Genomic DNA, 25987 nt, shown 5'->3' with positions numbered 1-25987 from the left:
TTAATTCCCAGAAAGTAGGTCAGAAATCCTAAGTCAGACATTTCAAATTTATCTTTTAAAATAGATTTTATGTTCTTAATTTTTTTATAATCGCTTCCCGTTCTTAGCATATCATCGACATATAGCAGCAATATTATTATTCCTGCATTGGATTTTCTGACAAATAAAGTGGTGTCATCAAAACATGAGAAACCATTTTTCAACATTACAGAGTTAAATCTGTCATACCAAGCCTTGGGGGCTTGTTTTAGTCGATAAAGTGCTTTCTGAAGACGAAGTATTTTTTCTTTAGGAGTCTTTATTTCTTGATGAGCATCCATATCTACTTCTTCATTAAGATCGTCATTTAAAAAGGTGTTTTTAACATCCATTTGGTAGATGTTCCATTTTTTAATAGAAGTGATGGTAATAAGGCATCTAACAGTAACCATTCGTGCAACAGGGGCAAATGTTTCTTCATAGTCAATCCCATATTCTTGACTATATCCTTCGGCTACTAGACGAGCTTTATATCTTTCAAGATATCCATCGCTCATGGTTTTGACCTTAAACACCCATCTATACCCCTATGGTTTTCTTACCTTCTTCAAAGTATTTAGGCTTTACATATGAGTGAATGGCACTAAGGCAAGCTCTATGTTTAGGTGTGAATGAATCATAAGAAATGAACCTAGAAGAGACTTTTCTATTTCTCTCAGTTCTTTGTGGATTTTCCTCATTTGAAGAAGTAGTTCCACTAGATTCGTTATATTTTTCTATTGAACTTCTTAAATTATTTTTATCTCTATGGGAATATGTGATAGGATCTCTAGATGTTTCTTCATCAATAGGTTGATAGGTAGATGGGTGTAGTAAAGAGTTATTATACTCAACTTCATTATCACTAGAGTCATTACGTGGGAACTCATCATCACAAGCATCATCATTTCTAGATAATAACTCAAATAAAAAAGAATAATCCATATTTTCTTCATGAAGTTCACTTTTTTCAAAACCGCTAACATTTTCCAGAAAACTCACATTTCTGGACACATATAATTTGTCGTTTTTTATATCATAACATTGAAACCCATTTTGAGTTTCGGTGTAACCAAGAAAAGCACATGTGATAGCTTTTGGGGAAAGCTTGTCATTCTTGTTCATAAGAACAAAACATTTGCATCCAAAAATTCTTAGCCCATTATAATCTGGTTCTTTTGTGTAAAACATTTCAAAGGGCAAAATTTTGTTTAAATTTTTGGATGGAAGCCGATTTATAAGATAGACAGATGTGAGAGTTGCCGCGGCCCATATGTTTTTTGGTATGTTATGTGAAATGGAAGGGTTTGAGTAGTTTCAATGATATGTCTATGTTTTCTTTCGGCTAATCCATTTTGTTGAGGTGTTTTCGGACAATATTTTTGATGGAAGAACTCTCAAGATATCTTTTGAATTCATTTGATAAGTATTCTCTTCGAAAATCAGTTCTAAGAATTTTCAAGTCACCAATAAATTGGTTTTTTATCATCATATGATATGTTTTGAATGTCGTAAGAACCTCATGTTTGTTCTTAAGAAAAAATATCAAACAATATCTAGTGTAATTGTCAACAAACATCACATACTACGAAAAAAACCCTTTTGATAAAACATGTGCCGGTCTACATACATCCGAATGGACAATTTCAAATGGTCTTGTTGTAAACATAGATCTTTGATTAAAAGATAAACTTTTCATCTTTCCAAAAGTACAATCATTACAAGTGATCACTTTTACAAAAATGTTTAACAAAAGGTAAATAAAAAATTTAACAATATTGGGATGTCCAAGCCTTTTATGACATACATTAATATCTTTATGTTGGACAACATTACAAAAAAGGTTTTTTGAAATTTGAAGAAAGTCGACATAGTATAGATCTCCCTTCCAAGAGTCTTCCCCAATCAACCTCCCGAACCGGCGATCCTGTATCCAACATTTATTAGATGAAAATTTTATATCACATCCATAGTCCGAGAGTTGAGAAACCGAAAGCAAATTTAAGTTTAATTTTGGTATAAATCTAATTTTTGGGATAAAAAACCTTGTTTTTCAAAATTTTCAATTCCTTTGATTTCAAGAGAAGTTCCATCTGCGATTGAAACAAAGGATGGAATAGAATTTTTTGAATACTCAAAAAAGGAACAAATACTTGGAGACATATAAAAGGAGACACCCGAATGTAAAAGCCAAGAAGTCTTACCGGGGGGGGGAGAAAGTTGACATGGCGACTCCAGAAATTGACCCCTTGAAAAGGGGTTGAAGTGCTTCTACAATTTGATGCAAAGAAAGAGCTCCATTGAAAGAAAATGAACTTTCTTCCTTTTGGGGTTGGGATTGTTAGAGTTCTCCAAAATCGATAACCAAGAAGCTAAAGAGAGGAAAGAGAAAAGATGCTGCAACTAATCACGTTTTCCCATAGAGGCAAAATTGTGATCTCTTCCTTTTAATATATAACACAAAACCTAATACACAGTTTTCACAAGTAACCCTAATAAGTTACAAGTATTTACAAGTATTTACAAGTATGTCCAATATATGTTGGACATGTTACACATATGTAGATTGCATCCGGTCCAGATCCGGATCCAAACTCAAATACAAACACACGGAAGATATTTGCCCTGTCTAATAGTCTCCCTCAAGTTGTGCATGATTTTGAATCATGGACAACTTGCTCTTTAAGAACCCAAAACGGCATTTTGTGAGCCCCTTAGTGAGCAAATCAGCCACCTGGTCTTCTGTTCTAACATAACGAGGCTCAATCTCTTTGTCTTCAATCTTCTGCCTGATAAAATGTCGATCAATCTCAATGTGCTTGGTCTTGCTATGATGAATAGGATTAAGAGATATTTGAATAGCATTTTGCTTGTCACAAAAGAAAATGTAACTAGCAATCGGCTCATTTAACTCTATTGACAAATGTCTAGTCCATGTTACTTCTGCCGTAGCAGCAGTCATCGCCCTGTATTCGGCTTTCATACTAGATCTAGCCATTGCCTTTTGTTTTCTAATACTCCAGGAAACAAGATTGGCACCAATGAAAACACCATAACCTGAAACTGACTTTCGATCATCAGGGTCTCTGGCCCAGTCTGCATCTGAGTAAGCAATGATATCATGAGCAGTATTTATGGATCTGCTTTTGGTGTACAAAAGTCCATCTCCAACAGTACTCTTCAAGTATCTCAGCATCCTTTTTACTGCATCCATGTGTCCCGTCCTTGGCTCATACATGAATTGAGAGACTTGATTGACTGAATATGTGATATCGGGCCTGGTAAATGTAAGATACTGAAGCATCCCCACTAGACTCCAATATTTGGTGGGATCATGATACAAGTCGTCATCTTGTGTACTTAATTTCTGATTGAGCACGCTAGGATTAGCAAGAGGTTTGCAACACTTCATTTCAGCTTTTTCTAACAGATCCAAGGTGTATTTATGTTGGGTCAAAGTAAGCTTATTTCCTTGATTATCCACCTCTACTCCAAGAAAGTATCGAAGGACTCCAAAGTCCTTCATTTTGAATCTTTGACTCAGAAGATCATTAGTCTCTTGAACATGGTTCTCACTGCTCCCTGTAATAACTATATCATCAACATATATCACAGGTAGTAAACTCCTTACCTCGAAGAATAAAAAGAGAATGATCTAGTTGCGATCGATAAAAACCATAACTTTGAATTTCTAAGGAAAAACTTTCAAACCAAGATCGAGACGCTTGTTTCAGGCCATAGAGTGCTCGATTTAATTTGCACACATACTCCTTTAAATCCCCTTCTGTATATCCTGGCAGCCTTTCCATGTATACTTCTTCTTTCAAGTCCCCATGAAGAAAAGCATTCTTCACATCTAGCTGACTTATTCTCCAACCATAATCTACAGCCAATGAAAGAACAATGCGAATTGTGCCCATTTTCACGACTGGACTAAAGGTTTCATCATAACCCTGTCAAAATTCTTGTGTGAATCCCTTTGCTACGAGGCGAGCTTTGTATCGGTCAACACTCTCATCCAGTTTGTATTTGATGTTGTAAACCCATCGTGACCCAACAACATTTTTATTTGAAGGTCGAGGAACAATTGTCCATGTTTGACATTGATACAAAGCTTTCATCTCTTCATTCATGGCTTGAATCCATTTTTTGGAGTTAATAGCTTGATGAAAATGCCTAGGCTCGGCTTCTTTCTCAATCTATGACAAAAATAACTGAAAATCCATGGTGAAATTCTCATAACCCACCTTTGAATAGGATGCTGGACTCTTTCTGATCGTATGATCGGAAGTGCCACTGTAGTAGAAACTGAAGAAGTGGTGTCATTGGGCGAATAAGAGGTAAGTCCTTGTTCAGTATCATTCGGAGTCAAAAGGGAGCCCCTCTCTCTTCTCCTATAAGCCTGCCCAGCAAACTCATTAATCTCCATAGGATTTTCTATTTCAAGATCCTGCATTCCACTGTTTCCATCTTGACAGGATATCCCTTGAGCACAGGAAGAAGAGCACTTGTTACTTGTATCAAAAAATAGCTTTGCACTGAGCCACGGATCATAAAAGAACACATTCATGGTGGTTTGGGCATAAACATATTCTCCATCTCCAAAATCATTTTCATCAAAAACTACATTTCTAGATATCTTGATTCGCCTGCTGTCAGGATCATAACATCTATACCATTTATGATGATCTGCATATCCAACAAATCTACACTTTGATGCCTTAACCTGAAATTTGTTTCACAGAGAAGAGTCAATATGAACATAACACATGCATCCAAAAGTTTTTAGTTCATCATAATTAGGATGTTTCCCAAATAATACGAAATAAGGCGATTTATTTTCTAAAATCTTCATGGGTAGGCGATTACTAATGTGAACAACAGAATGAGAAGCCTATGTCCATAATCCTATGGGAACATGACTTCTGTGCATCATGCTCATAGCACTCTCTACAATGTGACGGTGTTTTTGTTCTGCAACCTCATTCTGTTGAGGCGTATGTGGGCAAGATACTCTATGATTTATTCCACTATCTTGGAGATAATTGATAAATTCCATCGAGGAGTATTCCGCCCACCATCACATTGAAAACGTAAAATATTACAAGAGAAATGAGTTTTAATAAACGACAGGAAATAGGAAAGACTTCCGATTTATTCTTCATGAAATATATCCAAGTGAAACGAGAGAAATTATCGATAAAATAACATAATATCTGCTACCAGAATTAGAAAAATCAGGGACTGGCCCCCACACATCAGAACAAATGATTTCAAAAGACCTTGAAGCTCTCTCATTTATTGAATAGAAAGGAAGAACATGCCTCTTACACAGTTGACAACTAGAACATATTTTATCATCTGATCTAGGATTCAAGCTAGATTCAGGAATAAGCCCATTAGATACCAGTCGTTCCACAAAGACTCGACTACAATGACCAAGACGTGAATGCCAAGAATCAGGCTTATTACATTTATTTGAAGGTTCCAAACTAAACACACGAATACTCTTTGACGACAAAGACTGAGGAGATGACTTCAAGGTAGGTCAGACACAAGTAGAAGGATCCTCCTAAAAGACATACATATTTCCACGGTGTTCCCCTCTAGTGAATGTCTCCTTCGTTTGTAGATCCTTGACATAAACAAAAGATGAAGTAAATGGGATGGTGTGGCCCATCTCCAATGACTATGTTACTTTTTCCAAAAATAGGGAGTTAAAGTAGAGAATTTACCCGCATTACCAGTTACATGAGTAGCTGCCCCTAATCAATGTACCACACTCCTTTATCATCACGATTCAGATCAAGTTCAGACAACGTGGCCAAAAGGAGCTCTTTCACATCTCCACCAAACTTTGACGAGTTCTCTTTTCGTCTTGACGAGCTCTCTCTCTTTCGAAACTTTCCTTTATTATGTGGATTGTGCCAACAATTGGCTTTGATGTGACCTCGCTTATTACAGAGGTAACATATGGGTACATTTTTCACATTGAAAATAGGTGTAACATTCGGGGTAGGCGGCAACCCATGCCCCCTGGAGTACCTCGTCCTCTACCACCACCAGAATTGCTATCCCCACATCCCTTACTAAAATTTAGGCCCCAATCCATTCAAGGTTTGCCTTACTTTGTCTTTATCTGTCTCTTCATACCCTGCAACGGCTAGTTGATCACTGATGCTCTTGACCTTGTCCAAGTACTCCATGACAGACATGGAACCCTTAGTAAGGAGTTGAAATTCACGCTGAAGAAATGAAATTCTAGCCTCTAATATCTGAGAATATGTCTTCACTAACCTGTCCCACAGTTCTTGTGCTGAACACTCATCTGGAATTCCCACCAATACCTCCAGAGAGATAGTAGAGATGATAAAAGCAATTGCAGCTTGATCACGCTTCATCCAATTCTCGTATTGGAGATTTGGCATTTGTTGTATAAAATCAGCCTCATTTCCATCCTTAGTTTCTTGTATGATAAATTCTGGAGGGGTTGTGATTGATCCATTTAGGTGTCCAGAAAGACCTTGACTCTTAATGAATGGAAGAATCTGTCTTTTCCAGATCAAGCAATTTGAATTGGTAAGTTTTTCATAAATAAGTTGGCCAAGAAAATTAGATGAGAGAAATGATTGAGAAGAAAAATCCATGACTTAAAACAGAAAAAAAAACAATATTGACGTGTGCAATCAATATGTAAAGTTTCTCAGATGCAACAAAATGAGGCTCGTCTCCTTTTTTTAATTAGGAGAGAGCACAGGCCAAAAACAATCTGATCTGATTAGACAGATTTAATCTGATTTCATCAAGAGAGTGAACTGCAAAAAAAATTTATGTGAAATTGCACACAACAATAATAAAAACAGAGGGTTGTATACACAGATGAAGCCAAATATTATGTAAAGAAAACAAATCTTAAAGTTCCAGACTTCAAATCTGATTATATCAAGTGGCCGGTTGACAAGGCTGATGACATATATCTGAAAAATAATCACATATGTTCATACGTAGATCTGTTATTACAAATGAAAAGAGAGGATATAACCAGACGTCAAATCTGATGCACAAATCCAGGAAAGACTGTTAGACGTCAGATCTGATACACAGATCGAACGAACAAATCTGATATGCACAAATTTGTTATTACAGAAAAGAAGAAATAAGAATGTCGTAAAAACTGATTTGACGCAAACCCAAATCAGTTTCAAAAATATTTGACGTAAACCCAAAGCAGAAAAGAATGAAGAAACGTTGGATCTGAAGAGATTAGATGGATAAGGATCTAGAGAAGAAATAAAAAACAGAAGAATAGAGGCCAAAAGAAAAGGTTTAGAGATGAAATAAAGAGGAAGAAGAATAAAGGTTTAGAAAAGAGAAGATCTTTTAGAGACACACCTGCTGGAAAAACTTTTAGCCCTCGGGTCATATCTGCTTTGATACCATGTGCCCTGGTTTGATGTGGTAGTTATGGCAAGTAACTTCTTCCATTTTGGACAAACCGGTTTGATGTGCCCCGGTTTCTTACAAAAGTGGCACACAACTTTGCTATAATCTCTTTTTCTGTCTTGACCACTATTTTTTCTTGCTCCATGATTTTGATTTTTGAAGTGGGGAGGTTTGTAGGTTTTCAAATTGTTTCCCGGTCTTGAAACGACATTAACATGTTTACCTTTTTCTGGGTTGGAAGGTGTTACAAAAATACTTGGGTTATTTTTTGTTATACTCATACGAGTCTCTTCCCCACTTAATTTAGTAATTACATCCTCAATAGAATGGGAAGTAAAGGTGGATAGAAGAGAGGATCGTATTTGTTGAAATTCGGGTCTAAGCCCATTTAAAAAGTTAAAAAAGCGATCATCTTCTAATTGTTTATACCTAAGCTCAATGGCTTCACCACTCCATTTGGGCTCAAGCATGGCAAGCACATCCCAAATAGAGGACAACTCCGAGAAATACTCTATAATAGTCATTTCGCCTTGTTGGAGGGTAAGGCCCTTTTTTGAAGACAGTACTTGTGGGACAAGTCTCTTGAAGTGTACATTTTTTCAAGATATTGCCATGATTGAGAGGCTTTTTTGAATTTGATAATGTTGGCATTGATTCTTGTTTCAACGAATGAGAAGATTGATGATAGGATTTTAAAATTTCTCATTTCTCATTCCTCATGTTTCTTACAATAATCTTCAAGAGCTTTGATTCTCTCTTCACCTTCAAGAATCTTTATTTCTCTTCTTTCTACCAAGGTAATCATTGATTCTGGTTTCAGTAGTGAGCCTTGGACATATCCCCAAAGCCCTTTACCCTTGATATGGGATTCCATATTACCGGCCCAAACATGATAATTTGAGCCATTAAGTTTGAACCCAAGAGAGAAGCAAGTCTTTTTCTACCATTTTGAGAAGAAAGAAAATATAAGTGAAGAAAATCTTACCACAAGCGAGTCTTTAGAGTTTACTTGATGTGGTATGATTCTTTCAATATATATTGCAAGGTGTCTCCAAGTCGAGGATCAAGAGAAATGTAGGTGCATGCCTTTCGAGGCACATGATCTTCAACAATCACCTTTCTTCTTCAATAATTCCCAACGGCTCTGATACCATGTAAAAAGTCCTTGCAAACAATCAAGTTTTCAAATAACTTGATACCTTAAATGATAATAGCATTCAAATGCTTTACACCACAAAAGAAAAGTGCAGTAAATGCATTGTTTAAATAAATGTGAGGAGACAAAACTCCTCGCTGTATTACACTTTACAATGGGCTCACTTAGTCCTTATTTATAAGGCTTACCAACTATTAAAGAGTCATTAGGCTATTCCCAAAGGCTCTAATACTGACTGTGGTACACTGTACGCAGTCAGCTTGTGTACAGAAATATTACATAAAAAAAAGAACAAAAATAAAAATGAAAAATTACAAAAATAAGAAAAATTAAAAATGAAGAATTACAATCATATTAAAAAACATGAATATGTGTAAAATATAGAAATGACTAAAATACCCCTACAGTTAATACAAGAAAGAAATATATATTTTATATATATAAGTAGATGGATACATGTACATATATATGAAATATATATATATAGATATGTATCTTCTTTTATATATAAAAAATATATATAGAAAATACATTGTCTTATGAATTACAATTTAAGAGTGTGCTGCCCCTTTTTGTATTTATATGTACATAACATTCCTTTTAGGGGTATTTGTATATTTTCTCAGGTAGTGCAGAGTCAATAGTTTTTGCCCTGTAGTGGGGTAGAGGGGGATGACCCATATATGATTGTATTCTTCTCATTTCAAGGTTAAAGAAGTTTTTCTTCTCATCTTTTTGGTCATCTCTCTCGTGGTTGGAACTCTATTGCTTTGATATGGTATCGGAGCCATACTCAACCCTAGAGAAATGCATTTGGAAATCATCTGGAAGGAAAAAGGAAGAAACTCCATTCTGGTGTGTGCCTCGTTTTGTGTGCCCCAAGGAGGACATCTATATTGTGTTGGAGCTTTGTTGGACCTTGATTTTAGATGATTTCTAAATCAAGAATCATTCTGATAGAAGGTATACTCGATTTTATATGGGTTTTTTCAGAATTTCTGAATAGTGACGTGAATATTGTCCAGATTTGAGAAATCGTTGGTATTGATCTCATAGGGGGTTTTCAATGCCCTAGATTTGCATCATTTGGGTCATTTTTTAGTAAGGATCCTATTGGAAGTGGTTTGGTTGTAATTAACAGCAGATTTGTTGAGTTTTATTGGTGTTTTGGTTGTGCTCCAGTAGGCGGTAACCTATGTCACAGGGTTCGGCCAGACAGGTGACACACCCGCATCGATGCGGGTGCGGCACCCAGTGCGGTCAACCCGACTCTGGGTGCAGTCAACGCACCTAGGGTCATTTTGATCCATTTTTGGATTTTTTTTTAATTTCCCTATGAAATGGGCTGCGAAATTTTAAAAAAAAAATATTTGGGGTGTGTGTGGGGGGGGGGGGGGGCGCGACCCCCCTTCTACATATATATATATATATATATATATATATATATATATATATATATTTGTCGCACCCCTGCACCCAAGGTTTTTTAAAGTGCCGCACCCCCGCACCCATGTGACATAGGCGGTAACTGGTTTTTCTTATTTTTGTTGTGTGTTGGTTGCCTATAAACAGTATGCATGTGAAATTGGAAAGGTGATAATATGTGTGGAATACCTTCTTGACTGATTCTCGTGCTCTTGGGTTGCGTTTGTTGGGTTTTATTACGAGAATTGGGTGTAGATGATCTGGTTTTAGTCTCCTTTACAGCATATTGTGAGCAGTATTTCGACATTGTTTTTGCTGCATTTGCCTTTGCATTTGTGTGCATGAATTGTAGTTTGGGGGTTTGGAGAGTTTAAAGAAGAAAGATATTAGTCAAGTCATTCTCGGTAAATCAGACAAAACTAATTTCACATATTCGGGCTGATATTGTGCATACCATTGTATTTGAGGTGTACCATGTGTTGATACAAATCCTTTAGAGTTGATATAGATTTGTGACTTGGATGGTGTGGTGATTGGTTGTCCTTTGTATTCTTCTTGGATATTTTGTTGTTATTGTTGGTTTTGTGTAAAAAAATTGTTGTGTGGTTAGGGGTTGTGGTTGTGATGGAGAAGAGAATTGATTTGGCTTGATCCAGCGAAGTTTGATGAGATCCGCGAAGTTTGATGAGATCCGTGTGTCTGTTTGTCAAAATAGTAGATTCAGTAACGAGAATTTATATGTCAGGAGCATCCAAAGGTGACATCAGTAGTATGAAATGATACTATTGCAACAAAATAGGGCATATATTGCAATCCGGCCCTGCATTGAGAAATAAGAGTGGAGGTTATGCGACTTATTCTACTGGAGAGAGTCCTAGGGACAAGAATGGGCAAATAGATGGTAGTAGAAGTACTAAGTCTTTTGACTTGTCTGTGGGAAGTTATTTTGAGCATTCCGATGGGAGTCAGCTATGGATTCGGAGTTGATACGGCAAATGCAACAGCAGATTCTTCAGTTGGAGCACTTATCTCAGTCACTCACTGGTTGTTCCTTCTCCTACTCTCATTTGTTTCTACTACCACTTCTGACATTGTCTGTGCAGATATCTCTTGGGTGGCTGATAGAATCAAGAGCATCATGTCACATGACTGCTTGTGAGTTCATTTACCTTTTGCATCGGCTATATCAAAAGTTGGATTCATTACTCTCAATTCTTATCCTAGTAGTAAATTGAATATTTCACAAGTTTATCATGTTCCTTCACTTGCAATGAATCTTATTTTTGTTAGCCAAATTACCAAGTTTAACTATATTGTTACCTTCTGTCCTTTTGATTGTGTTGTACAAGATTAGTTAGGAAGAAAGATTGGGGTTGGTCATAATAGGGGAGACTTGTATAATCTAGACTGGCTGGATATGAGTTAACAAAAGAGATGTAGAGTTAGTTTAAGAGCTTCAGTTGTAGATGAGTCAATTTTGTGGCACCAGAGATTAGGTCATATCTCTAGATCTAGGTTGTAACATTTTGTGTTTGTTGGTACTTTCGAAGTTAGTTGTGTCAAGGCATGTGAAAGAGTGCAAGGGTCGTAGGCTGACGAAGGGTCATGCATTGCCATTTGGGACTAGAGATAGCAAAGTTAAGTGTCATTTCAATCTTATTCATTAGGATACACGGGACTAGAGATAGCATATTTCATAAGTAAATGTAAAATCTTTGAGATCTTCAAAAAGTGTTGTGCTATGATTAAAACTCAATTATCAACTAAGATTAAAACTCATTGAACTGGTTCTAGTGCTGAATAGTTCTTGCACGAAAAATGGATAGATCATCAAAAATCTTGTCCCTATACTCTTGAGCAAAATGGAGTAGCTGAAAGGAATAATAGACATATTTTGGAAACAACGAGAGCTCTTCTCTTTGGAGGCTATGTGTAGAACGCTTATTGAGTTGAGACAATTCAGTCGGAGTCGGTTGTCTATCAGATAAAATGTATGCCATCAAGTGTTCTTAAGGGTACACCAAATTTTTATAAGATATGTGGAATGGTTATAAATTATAGAATGACGAAGGTATTTGGGTGTATATATTTTGTACTTTTACCTGATAGATATAGAGACAAATTGTCTCCCAAAACTGTTAAATGTTGCTTTCTTGGTTTTTTCCAAATGGACAAAAAAGCTATAAGCTTAGTTGCAAAAGGCGCTAGCCGGAGCTTAGGTTGTGAGCCCTTAAAAAGACCACTCAGGGCCTAGGCGGACTAAGCAGTACCCCAATAAAAAAATTAAAAAAATATACAAAATATGCAAGCAAACTACTAAAATTAATAACAAACATGTATACAACAACAACAACTACTACGCCTTCATCCCAAAACAATTGGGGTCGGCGATATGAACCAAAAAAGAAAATCATTCTGGGTCTTCCACATGAATCCTTCTCCTCCAATCATTTATATCCAGTGCCATGTCCTCGGTGAGGTTCAAAGCATTCATATCCTTTCCTATCACCTCCATCCATGTCTTCCTAGGCCTACCCCGACCTCTTTTAACTAATATATTTTCCCATTTCTCCATCCTTCTAACTGGAGCATCATTAGGCCTTCGCCGAATATGTCCAAACCACCGTAAACGATTCTCTCTCATCTTATTTTCAATGGGTGCAACGCCTACCTTCTTACGTATCTCCTCGTTCTGAATCTTATCTTTTATTGCATTTCCACACATCCATCTCAGCATACGCATCTCAGCTACACTCATTTTTTGAATATGATGTCTCTTGGCAGCCCAACATTCCGTACCATATAGTAAAGTGGGCCTAATAGTCGTCCTATAAAACTTTCCCTTCAACCGCAATGGCATTCTACGATCGCACAACACTCCAGTTGCACTCTTCCATTTCATCCACCCAACCTTTATCCTATGATTTACATCATCAATTTCTCTATACTTTTGAATGATAGATCCCAAATATTTGAAACAATCATCCACCAGTATTTCTTGCTCACCAAGCTTCTCTATACTCCCATCACTACTTCGTTGCTTACTAAACCGACATTCCATGTATTTTGTCTTACTCTTACTCAACTTAAAACCTCTTGCTTCCAATGTCTGTCTCCATAATTCTAACTTAGCATTAACCCCATCTCTAGACTCATCAATCAAAACAATATCATCAGCAAACAGCATACACCACGGCACATTTTCTTGAATTGATCTCGTAAGCTCATCCATCACTATAGCAAATAGGAAAGGGCTTAAAGCAGATCCTTGATGTAACCCAACCGTTATAGGAAAATTGGTTGTCACCCCTCCACAAGTGCGGACATTGGTTACTACTCCTTCGTATATATCTTTAATTATACTAATGTACTTGAGAGAAACACCTTTCTTCATCATTGTCCACCAGAGAACGTCCCTAGGTACTTTATCGTATGCCTTCTCCAAATCAATAAAAAACATATGCAAATCTTTGTTTCTCTCTCTATTTCTCTCAATAAGTTGTCTAAGAAGATGTATACAACATAAAATCAATCAACAACAAGCAATAGACAAATAATATGTTGTCAAACACTGTAAAGCAGTTATATTACATAAAAACAGTCAAATGGATAACTCATACGCTTATAGATTATATATGAATCAAGTACACATATATGTATATATATAATATAAACACATAATATTGTAAATTTATAATATATATTTATGATATGTTAATATATACAATTACATAGAAAACATATATATGTGTGTGTGTGAAACTGTGCATGAGACCAAGAGACTACCTCAGCTAGGCCGCCTAGGAGGCCTTTAAGAATTAGGGGGGGGGAAGGAGGAGGAGGAAGAAAAAAAGAAAGAAGAAAATGAGAATGGAAAAAAAAACTTTTGGGGCAGGAGAAAGAAGAAAAACAAAGAAAAGAGACAAAAAAATTTAAAAAACATGACAATTATGTTCATGCGGCCGAGAAATGAAGATCCTAGGCAGCCTAGGTAAGAAAAATAGGACCCTACTGCCTATGCCCATAAGCCTAGGTGGTGGCCCTACACCTAGCCAACCTAGGTGCAGCATTTGACAACTAAGGCTATAAGTGCTATGATCTGGTTGGAAGAAAAGTTTGAGTATCTAGATATGCTTTCTTTCACAAGATACGCCCTATTTTAGTCAAATTGGGGATAAGGTGGTAGATGAATCTGATTTGTCCTTTTTAGTGTCATCTATTGAAATGAATGAATAAACGGGCGTGTGGAGGTTCAAGTGGAGCAAATCCATTTGAGAGACAATAGGTTTGGACAAACCTATTCTAAAAGACATGAAAATATTGATGAGCTTGAGATTCCATTCTTGAATCAAGTGGAAGCAAAGGAAGTAGAAAATATAGAGGTCAATCACGATCCAATTCCTTCTTCAGTTGAACCTAATCACACAAGCTTAGATTCACCGTCCACTTCGTGCGATCTTCCTTCATCCCTCCCTCAAGTATCAAAGGCAACTTCAAATGAAGAGTGGCAATAAGCAATGGCAGAGGATATGAATAAACTGGAGAATATGCATGCATGGGAGTTGATAAAGCTTCCACCAGGAAAGAATATTCTTGGGAGCAAGTAGGTTTATAAGACCAAGACAAAGGCAGATGGAACGGTTGAGATATACAAGGCAAGATTAGTGGCAAAGGGCTACAATCAACAGTACAAAATTGATTTTGCAGAAACCTTTGCACCAGCGGCTCATATGAACAGTATAAGGACTTTGCAGACAGTAGTTGCAGTGAGACAATGGAACTTGTGGCAACTAGATGTGAAGAATGTCTTTTGAATATTGATCTAGATGAGGAAGTTTATATGGAGTTGCCACAAGGGTACTCAGATCCTGAGAGTAGAGTTTGCAAGTTCAAAAAGGATTTGTATAGACTCAAAGAGGCACCTCAAGCTTTGTTTGAAAATTAAATTGTGTTGTCATATCTCTTGGTTTTGAGTAGAGTTATCATGACCTAGCCATGTTTGTATCATCCTTTACAAGGAAAATACATAGTACTCTTATATGTTGATGACATGATTATTACAGGAGACGATTTGCAAAAGGTGGATGATACCAAGAAAAAATTGGCTAGTATTTTTTAAATGAAGGATCTGGGAAATCTAAACTATTTCCTTAGTTTAGAGATTGCATATCAACATAAATATGCAACTGATTTGGTTGTGAAGGCGAGATTGGAAGATGATTCAAAGAGAGTTAGTTTTTAAATAGAAGAAAATTTAAAACTAAGGGCTTCAGAAGGAGCAGAATTAGAAGATGCAATGGCATATAGGCAGTTAGTTGAGAGTTTGATATACTTGACTATATCCGGACCTGATATCACTTATGCAGTCCATGTGGTTAGTCATCTTATGAGCTCCACCAGGACAGTCCATCTTGTTGCAATTCTCATAATCATTAGATATGTAAGGGACACCATGCATTATGGTATGTTCTTTTCATCTTCTTCTAGAAAGTTGAGAGCTTCCAGTGATGCTGATTTTGGGGACTCTACTCAGGATCGTCTTTCTACTACTGGATTTTGTATTTTTATTGGGAGTTCCTTAATCTCTTGGAAAAGTAAGAAACAACAAAGAGTTGTGCTATCTTCAGCTGAAGCAAAATACAGAGCTATAGCTCAGGTTTCAGCTTAGATTGTACGGATAAGGTGGCTATTGAGAGAGCTAGGTGTTCTTGTTGATAATCAGACTTCCTTATATTGTGACAATATGACTATCACTCATATTGCAAAGAATCTGAAGTTTCAAGAAAGAACTAAGCACGTTGAGATAGATTGTCACTTTAAAAGGAGGGCCTATGAAGATGGAGTTATCTCACTTGAGCATGTGGGCTCTAAAGATCTTAATGCCGATGTGTTCACTAAGAGTCTTGCTCATTTACATTTTAGTTCATTCCTTTCCAAGCTTGGGATGATTCCACTTGCATCATTTCAAGCTTCGGGGGCAGTGTTGAGACTTATGTATCATATATATATATATATATATATATATATATATATTATTGTTCTTGTGTGCTTCCCCTTTTTGTATTTATATGTACATAGCATTCCTTTTAGGGGTATTTTATATTTTCTCAGGTAGTGTAGAGTCAACAATTTTTGTCTTGCAGCGGGGTAGAGGGGATGTCCACTTATATGATTGTATTCTTCTCATTTCAAGGTTAATGAAGTTGCTCTTCTCATTTTCTTCTTTGCTATCTCTATCATGGTTGGAACTCTATTGCTTTGATAACACACACACACACACACACACACACACACACACACACACACACACACACACACACACACACACACACACACACACACACACATATATATATATATATATATATATATATATTCGCACATGTATGTAGGCAGGTATGTATGCCTATGTATGTACAACTCCTTGACAATTTTTCACAGCTAGAGAAGCTAGAATATACATGTATGTCGACGAGTATAAAAGAGATGTTAGTCCATGGCAATATGTGAACATTAACAAGTTTACATTCCTCACATTTAAAGAAGACGTGCTGGTTTGATTCATAAATTAGCACATTCATGGGCATTTTTGTAATTGCAAAAAAGAGTAATGACACATTTAGCAGTTGTGCTGTGGAAATGCACAATTTCTTTATAAGATTACAATGATGCCCATGGTTGGTGACAACTAATCCATAAACCAACATATCGATTTAGATTTTGTAGTGATGTTGAATGGCAGTGGATGCCATTAATCCCCATAGTTGGTGATAATTAATGCATAAAATGACGTGTCATTTACATTTTTGTGGTGAGCGTTAACATCCAAGAATGGTTGTCGATGGCAATAGCACACACATACGCAGGCATGCACACACAAGCATGCACATGCACATAGTTCATTTATTCATCATGATAAATTCAGAATCCACGTTATTTTGTAGTCTAGATACAAGCAACCTAACAAGCCCAAAGTAATATTTGAAGGTATACATAAATTAAAAATTCAAACAAAAAGAAAGATTTAGTCAAATATATCACGCATAGTATGGCACCCACTCAATTAACAAGTAATATATTCTGCTTCTAGAAAAAGAAAAAATGAAAAACAAATCATCAGTTGCCAAGTGAACTTTAATGCACATCAAAGGGCCTCACACAGTTCTGATTTTATCCAAGTTAAATGTATCTAACCTTGAGGAGAAGGTTGTATCCTTGATACGAACTCTACTATTCCTGATGCGACCCAATAATGGAAATTCAGCAATCTTCAACACATCTGCCCTCTACGCAATTAAATCAATAGCAATAGACGTAAGACTTGCATGTCAACTTCGCAATGAACTAAGCAAAACAAAATGCTGCCAACTAAGATGAATGTCACCAGCAACAATTAATTGAAAATTGACTACACTCTTTTGTATCCATGAGTTAGTAGAAAATGTAGATAATGCAACCATCTCAAAAGGATGGAGAGAGAGAGAGAAGGGTACCTCGATGAGGTAAGGCAGATCAAACTTGCAGATGTTATATCCAATTATAATGTCAGGATCAACCTCACGAACAAAATCCTGCCAATTTCTTTCTTAAATCAAGTGAACAGAAACAAAATAAAATAAATGAAAATAAGAATCATAAGAAAAACTAAATAGAAAATCCTGCCAATTTCTTTCTTGAATCAAGTGAACACAAAATAAAATAAAATAAATGAAAATAAGAATCATAAGGAAAACTAAATAGGCAAATGATACACAGACGTGCAGATACATGCATATATGCATGTGTATCTATGGGTTTCTTTTTATGTATAGACATGTAGAAAAATAAAAAACTTGTAAAATGGTTTAACTCCATCGATCAGCAATTGTTTCTGATGGAAGTCGTACATTTAACCAGAAACAACATAGCTAATATATTTTTTGAATACTCAAAACCACAGACTGAAATTTAAAAAATTCATACAAGTTGTTCAATGCATAGTTTAAAAACTCGCCGGGTCAACCCAGTGACTCGGTTGAGTAGGCCCGGATCGCCCAGTCACTCGGTCAAAAAGGAGTACAAACTCGTTTTGTATAAAACTCGCCCGAGTCATGGACGAGGCGGCCGAGTCATGCATATATATATATATATATATAATATGAAATATAATATAAATATATGTATATTATATATAAAAATATGGTTATGCATATATTAATAAAATTATACATTAAATATATTATAAAAATACAATATAATGCACATTATATATAATATATCGATAAAATACTATAAAATATACATAGTTTATACATATATTTATATATTTTATATAAAATATAAAGTTAACATGACCCGGCCAAGTCACGGGTCACTCAAGAACAAGTCAACGAGTTTTAAAACCATGGTTCAATGCAAAGAGTAGTTGCCAAACCTAGAAGAACAACTAACAAACAGAGATACCACAGCACTTCCATTGCCGCAAAAGGTAAGCACTTCAATAATAAAATAGAAGTCTATCAATCTAGCTCACAGAAAAGTGGACAAAAGAACTTACCCTCCAAGCTAATAATACTTCTCTTTCTGTATCAAATGACATCACATCAACCCCAACAATCGGAGAACAAGACTTGAGGGTCATTACATTACGTACAAAAGGCTGGTCCTCACCTTGCAGTGTGACTAGATTTGCCACCTGAAAAATGATAATAAGTAAAACTAACTGTACTGAGTTTTTTGCTTTTGGGAAAGAATCAGAAGGGGTGCAACATTAGGACTTTCCAATAGATCACCATCCTAATAGTACTCTTGCCCAAGCATGAGTAACTTTGGAATTTTGATGGGATTTGGTGCATTAGTTCTGAACTTGGTAGGTTCCCTGCAAGAAATGGAATCATAATTAACATTGACTTTGATTCAAGAAAGTTACAGTGAATCACAGTCTGTCAATCATGGTTCCCCTGTGTTGCAGTGGCCCTACCAAGTTCTCCATGGTTCTTTTCAAATTGTTCTAGATAGGGAACCAAGTAATTTGGAGCGATAAGCCCCCCAATTGGGTTTACTGTTTATCTATGTTCAGATATTAAGTGCTCTTGGAATAACTCCTTGATTATTAATCAGTGATACAGAGAGATCCATAATACCCCACCTAGTTTCATCAAAAAGAAAAGAAAATATAGAGAAAGTTATAATAGCCAATAAACAAGCAATCACTATAAAGCCATGAAATCCAACCTGAATAACTGGATCATGAGTAGGCTCCGGGAAGAGCCCTTTGCGACCCGCACACTCAATATCGAAACTAAGAATCCGAAATGGAGCCATTTTAGAGAACTCCCGCTCTGGAGCATGGCTGATCAATTCAGAATATCTACAATTTCACATTAAAGAAGCAAAAGATTCCCCAGAATGAAAACAACTCAACTGAAAATCTGTATGAATCTTCAATCTAAAGCATATAGATCATTTTCTAATCAGGATACAGGCAATGAACTTCCAGCTGACAGTAAGATATACTTCGCATATTTCTTTTATACTTTCCATGAGGAATTTCAATCCAGTTACCACCAACAATATTACAGTCAATCATAAAACGGAGGGCAAAAAGCACGTTACTTTCATAGGTGGTGAAGCTTTTTAAACCAAGTCCATCAATTTGTATGCCCCTCTCTAAGATGCCTGTTGAATATGTTACAGGTAAGTCCAAAGTTCAAATGCATATTTTTTTTATTCCAAGAAAACAAGATACTGAAAACTGCAAAGAAAAAGTTTCAAAAATCATATATCAAGTGACTACCTAGATAACCTGAACAAATGAAAAAATAACTTGAAAAGGAAAAGACAAAGGTCTATGGTGCAATGCAATATGAATTACCAGATTTCAACAAAAATGTTGCCAACCTTGGTCCAAAAGATAGGATCCATGAAAGAGTACTAAGTCCAGGTTTCCTTTAGAACTATAGAAACTTATCTGGGAAAGGAACCCTTCAACTATGCTAACAAGATTAATCTATGGAGGAGACCTCACGCAGCCTACATGAAGCAGTTCAGAATTTAAGCATACAAATTTAAGAAGATTGCACAAATAAGAAAGCACAAAGAAGGAAGTGTTGGTAAGAAACGTCTATACAAATTCTCAGTTGCGCTGCACAAAATAAGAACAAGACAACCTTGTTTAGCATTCACAACCAGGTTATCATGCCCTCCTATACATTATAAATCAAGTTTTTGTAAAGGAGAAGAGCACAATAGAGATGGACAATAAAAACATTATGGCAATTCAGAGAAAGTAAGCCCTTGAAAAATTTTGGCAAATTGGAGAACATGAACCATTGCAATGTTTCCAGAAACTAATGTCATCATGATACCTTCCTACCCGACCCAAAACTCCTACTAGACTATTTGTTAAGATTCATCTTTGTATTCATTGTGTTGTCTTCCATAAATGCATCCTTGTCCTTCACTGATAACTGAAGATTTTAATTTTTGAATTACAAAGGTCATAAGTGGAAAGACTACTATTCATTATCTCCAGCTTAAATTCAAAGGAACACATTGATAATGCAAATCCTAAGGCCCTGTTTGGATGACAAGGGCAAAACCTGGATTTTGGCAAACCAGGTTTCGCTTAAAAACCAGGTCTTTGGCAAACATGGTTTCCCAAAAACAGCCTTTTAAGGTTGTTTGGTGACCAAAAAACTAGTTTTCAGGCTTTTGGTCACCCCAAACCATTTTTTAAAAAAGAAAAAATAGCAAAAAACAAGATTGGCCATTTTCCAGCCAGCCACCCAAAAACCTGGGGAAAAAATATTAACAAAAATAAGGCATGGCCAGCCATTTTCCAGCGATCCATGAAAAAGAAAAAAACATTAAAAAGGTAATTTTCAGCCATTTAACAGCTGTTCACCAGCCGGAATTTGGTCGGCTGGTACCCCCACTGTTTTCCGGCCAGTGGCGGGCTGGAGACAGGTTAGGGGTGGTCCGGGTGGAGGAGCAACCCATGGTGGAGGAAAGAAGGAGGAAAAGGGGGTGTCATCCAACCGGTAGCTAAGTTGTTACAAAGAAACCCAGACCATCCAGCATTGTGAATAAGAGATTAATTGTCACTCCTATCCTAGCCCATGAAGTACTACACCCAAGAGTTGAGCTATGGCCACATTGTGGCATATAGAACATAGAAGGGAAAGCATGTCTCGACATTGAAATATAAAGAAAGAGGGTGTAAAACAAGTAATGTAATGAATGAGAATAGAAATAATAAAATACAAGCCCTTCCTATCATTATTCTTTTTTAGTATTAAAATAAAGCCATAGAATATGGCAAATACAAGGTCATCAAGGTGCTCGTAATTTTAGATGAAATTAATAAAATTAACCACAAAAGTATGTCCAAATTCAAACAAAGAAAGTTGAAAGCTACATTTGCAATGAAGATTTGAATACTCATTAAACAAAAGTAAGAGTATCCAAAAACATTCATGTCAGTGTCAGCAGTGTCGAGTAATAGACACAGATCCAGCTTGTTAAGAAGAGTGTCCATTTAACATAGGATAAGGATAGATAACAATCTTGAACAGTTTGTTGACTCTGTCTATGCTACCATCTTGCATGAACAGATTCTCCATAGGAGTTTTCATATGCCAATTGTGCGGAAAGCATGGGAAAACTTCTCCTCATCATGGTTAACATGTAACTTGAATTTCATCCACCCGATTGTGAAACAGAAAGGCAGTGAAAATACACAAGCTTTGAAACTCACTTCTGTGGAGGCTAACAAGCAGCCATATGCACTGAAGCATCCAGTCCTTATTTATGATTGACTTATGCAATTAGTCATATGACTATTAACAAAAGCATAACTAGTTCTATTACTGACCAAGAACAAAGAACTATGATAGATAAGAAATAGCAATTGGCATCGGCAAATCCAAGACACTTTCACCAAATGGATCACATCATCTCCAATCTCATGATGGATGCATGTATTTTAGCTTTGACCACAAGCTCTTAAATGATCTTCTATGATGAGGTCGTTGCACAAAACATGATCCTTTACAACAGGAACTGGCGTTCTCAACATCCAGACATGACCACACCTTTTAGAAGTAATACATCATAGGTGTACCATGTCAAAGTCCACATTTTCAAGAGAAGACATACTTCCAAAAATGACAGATGCTTATCACATGAATTAGGTGTGAGGATTTCAAGCATGTTCAGATTTCATTAACTCAATAAACACAAAAACAAAATATGCACCAATAATATACCAAAGTGCTTGTCAAAAATTGTTGACCAAGAAACTCAGAGCATGTACATGACAGAGTTCTAGTTTAGAAAGCTTACCACGGCAGCTGGCAACAATGGTCGGCAATGCAACAACAATTTTGAGGAAAGAGTGGGATTTTTGTTCTTGGTAATACATTATGCTCCTCTTCTGCACGATCTCCATACGCACAATGAATTTTGGCACCTTACTGTTCCTGTTAGCTTCCTTCATTTTTCCCTGTAGCAAGCCAATGGGACCACAAAAATGTCTTTGAGAACAAATAACTTAAAAAGTGATAGGTATAGTAAAAAGAAAGAAAATTACTTCCAGAATCTGGTGGAATTGGGAAATGTCATCGGGGCCCATGCCATCAGGGCAGCTTATGTAGAAATATGGCTCAAATCCGTGAACATGACAACAAACACTGTGACCTACATCCAAATTTGAGTAGATCACAAACACATTCACCAAGAGTAAGAAAGGAATATGTTAGAAGGTCTAATAATATTATAAAACCAAAAAATCCCTCCATTCGTGCCACCAAGAAAAAATGTGATTAACAGACACATCGAGGGTTTGGTTGGATCCACCCAATTACCAATTGAGCTTGGATAATTTGGAATTTTCGAAACAAAAAAGAAATAATTTTATTAAGAGAGTGTAAGAACACTTACAAGAATGAGGGGTAACACCCCTTTATATACAAGATGAAAAAGAGAGAGAAAGGGAACCATTGGGACTCCCGCTAGATAGACGTTGGGGAGCCCCAACGGTCATATTAATGATTGTTGGGGACCCCAACACCCATACAAGTGGGGGGCCCAATGGTCCCAAACAAGGAAAAATGAAACGAAAAAATAACAATTAAGAAAATAAAAAAAATCCTAAATAGGTTGTACACAACTTATATTATATTGTGAAAAGACCAAAATACCCCTATCGGGTATTTTGGATAAACCAACAAAATACATACATATATATATATAACAACGATATGCTTTTTACAACCTTGGCATGATCACATTATAGAAGCAAATTTTTAAAGGCTTAAAAATTCAATGGCCCACAATGTGCAAAAATTCCACGATTGAGAAAATCATGTTTTTATGTTGAAACAAATCTATCAAAAGTGCATTGCGAGTAAATGGACAATGTTGAATGCTTTTGTGGGGTTAAATTGATGAAATAAAACTTGCACCTATGAATTTTATCTAGAGAGTATGGAACCCTAGAGTGTAGCTAATACCAGTTTTACTTCTTTTTGGTAAAGGATGATCTTCCTACTGTTGTAATGCTAGGAAACAACCAAATCCATTTTGATACGATCTGTAGAGAATGCCTTCATTTACTAGTTGGGAATTCTAAATGAATCACTAAAACTGGACCAAGCTTTTCATAAATAAATAAATCAGCAAAGATCCTAATTTTCCAGTGCATTAATTGCTCTGGAAAACATTGACATGGAGATAGAAAGTGTTCAGTTTCTAATGCCAACAAAAAACGGAAAGGGAACAAAGAAAAGAAAGTGTGACATAATCTAAAGTTGAGGTAGTTTAGCAAATCACTCCAAAAATGGCATCAAACAAAACTATAAAAAGAATTAAACAACGAATTTAGCAAACCACTTTAAAAATGGCATCAATCGAAATTAACAAAAATAGTAGAAATGACATCTCTTATGCCAGTGATACCATCCTCTTCGACCCAGTTTCATCAATTTGCAAATTCTTCCTCAGCTAGTTTGGGGAACAATACTCCACGCAATTGCCACAATATATACAGATTCCGATATAAAATAAATTAAACAATGGTAAGTGAGAAACACGCATGGACGCATGCAGAGCCGGACCTGTAAAGAGGCCAATGAGGCTTGGGCCTCAGGGCCCCTGGCCCCCTGGGCCCAAAAAAATTTTAGGGGCCCATTTTTAAGGCCAATGAGTATTGTTTAGGTAGTTTATATAAATATTTTATACATTTTTATTTAATATAATATAAATATTTGAAATATTATATTTGTTTAATGTGAATGCAAATTTTATTGTTATTTTGATTCTTTAAAAAAAAATCGGAGGCCCTGGCCCTGAACTCCTAATATTAATAGGAGGCCCATTTTTTCCCTCCGCCTCAGGCCCCATAAAACACAGGTACGGCTCTGGACGCATGCACAGCTTATTCTCCTTTAGTGTGAACAATGGCATCATTTAAACAATAAGAGAAAACAAAAAACAGCACCAATTAAAAAAACTGAACAGAAGAAAATTAACCGGTGAATAAGAAGTAACCTAAACTCAAACACAGTCAAGTCCAAAGAAAAATAATCAAAACAAGAGCCGAACCTTCCTTCGTGACACCGAAAATCCGAAGCACCGCCGTGGGGCCAAGCGAATGGGGCACGAGCTCCCTATCGCTCTCCCCGATGATATAATCGATCTCTAGCTGTTGAAACACTGAAACCCAAACCCCCAGAAAAAACCCCAAATCAAACAACAGAAGCCAAAAACCTTAACCCTAAGGATCAGAAAACGAAGCGAAGGAAACAGATAAAGGCTTGAAGAGAAGAGGCGATTGATACCGATGCTTTTGGCCTGGGAGGAGAAGTCGGGGTCGACCGGAGGCCTCTTCCACTTGGCCAGGCGGGCGGAGAGGCCCTCGACGCCGGATTCTTGAAGCTCCTCGTCCCGGATTAGGGTTTCCTCCAGGAAGACGTCCTCATCGACCATCTCCTCGTCCTCCACCGGGGGAGGGGGCGCTCCCATCCCCACCCCTCCTCTGGGCTCGAAGGGCTTCTTTGATGTAGGGTTGGGAGGGGGCGCCGGGGTAGATGGACGCTTCTTGTTCTTCTCCATTGCTCCTTCCTCCTTCCTCCTTCCTCCTTCCTCGCTTCCCCTTCGTCCTCACGGAGAGAGAGAGAGAGAGAAGAGAGAGACTTGGTTTCCCGCCAAGTGCCCTCGTTTTATAGTCCAAGCGATCGCTTGGAGCAGTGTGTGACGTGTGACAAATATTGACGATTTTTTGGAAAAAAAACGATATATTTACCTTGCTGTTTTTCGGTGAATAATGCCATAAATTAATTTCTCTGATTTTTTATTTGTAAAATTAATGCAATTTTTTAAAAAAAAAAGTGCCGCTTTTTTTCAAAAACATGATATTTAAAAAAAATTCAAATGCTCACGAGTTTTTGGCTGACAATAAAGATGGTTTGTCATTGTTAGCAAAATATGTAAACTGGTATGTCTGAAGATTTTTATAAGGTTTTTTATTTATAAATATTTAAACATAAAAAACCATATTTCTTGTTCCAATAATCAATTCCAAGCAAATGAATCACGTAGAATGCATTTGTTTGGAAAAAAAAAACTATGACAATTTCAGTTCATCCCATTTCATATATTTTGCTGGTTTGCAGTTTTTCAAGCGGCAATATCACGGGCATTTAGTTTCTTGTGAGAAATCAAAAATTTTGAAAGTTCTCGCTTTTTTGTTGGAAGATATCGGTAAAAGTAAATGTATTTAAATGATTAAAATGCATGTGAAAATGAATAAAGCGTGCATTAAACCGACATACTTTCGATGTTGGGTTAAAACATGAAATGCATTAAACCAACATGCTTTGGATGTTGAAAGATCATATCATTTTTAATATTTTATGCATGGCGATCCGAGTCATCAAGGACTCCGACCTAGGTGCAACCCAGACC

General features: G+C 36.6%; 1 protein-coding gene across 1 annotated transcript in view; it reads right to left on the bottom strand.

Annotated features, from left to right (window-relative positions):
* Nucleotides 1-25135, bottom strand: part of LOC149817217 (DNA polymerase delta subunit 1) — a 67672-nt gene extending 42537 nt beyond the window's left edge. Inside the window, exons 1-9 of the mRNA XM_089987046.1 lie at nucleotides 24862-25135; nucleotides 24626-24736; nucleotides 22614-22720; nucleotides 22367-22526; nucleotides 19504-19699; nucleotides 19256-19391; nucleotides 18579-18716; nucleotides 17536-17613; nucleotides 17237-17328 (exon numbers count right to left, since the gene is read on the bottom strand). Of these exons, the coding sequence (XP_089843172.1) occupies nucleotides 17237-17328; nucleotides 17536-17613; nucleotides 18579-18716; nucleotides 19256-19391; nucleotides 19504-19699; nucleotides 22367-22526; nucleotides 22614-22720; nucleotides 24626-24736; nucleotides 24862-25135 (1292 nt within the window). The remainder of the gene's footprint in view (nucleotides 1-17236; nucleotides 17329-17535; nucleotides 17614-18578; nucleotides 18717-19255; nucleotides 19392-19503; nucleotides 19700-22366; nucleotides 22527-22613; nucleotides 22721-24625; nucleotides 24737-24861) is intronic.
* Nucleotides 25136-25987: the final 852 nt, after the last annotated feature.

The sequence above is a fragment of the Nuphar pumila genome, chromosome 14 (genome assembly GCF_984573655.1).
Source record: "Nuphar pumila chromosome 14, dmNupPumi1.hap1.1, whole genome shotgun sequence".
Lineage (NCBI taxonomy): Eukaryota > Viridiplantae > Streptophyta > Magnoliopsida > Nymphaeales > Nymphaeaceae > Nuphar > Nuphar pumila.
Note: the sequence above shows the minus strand (reverse complement) of the source record. Positions and strands in the feature narration are given on the sequence as shown.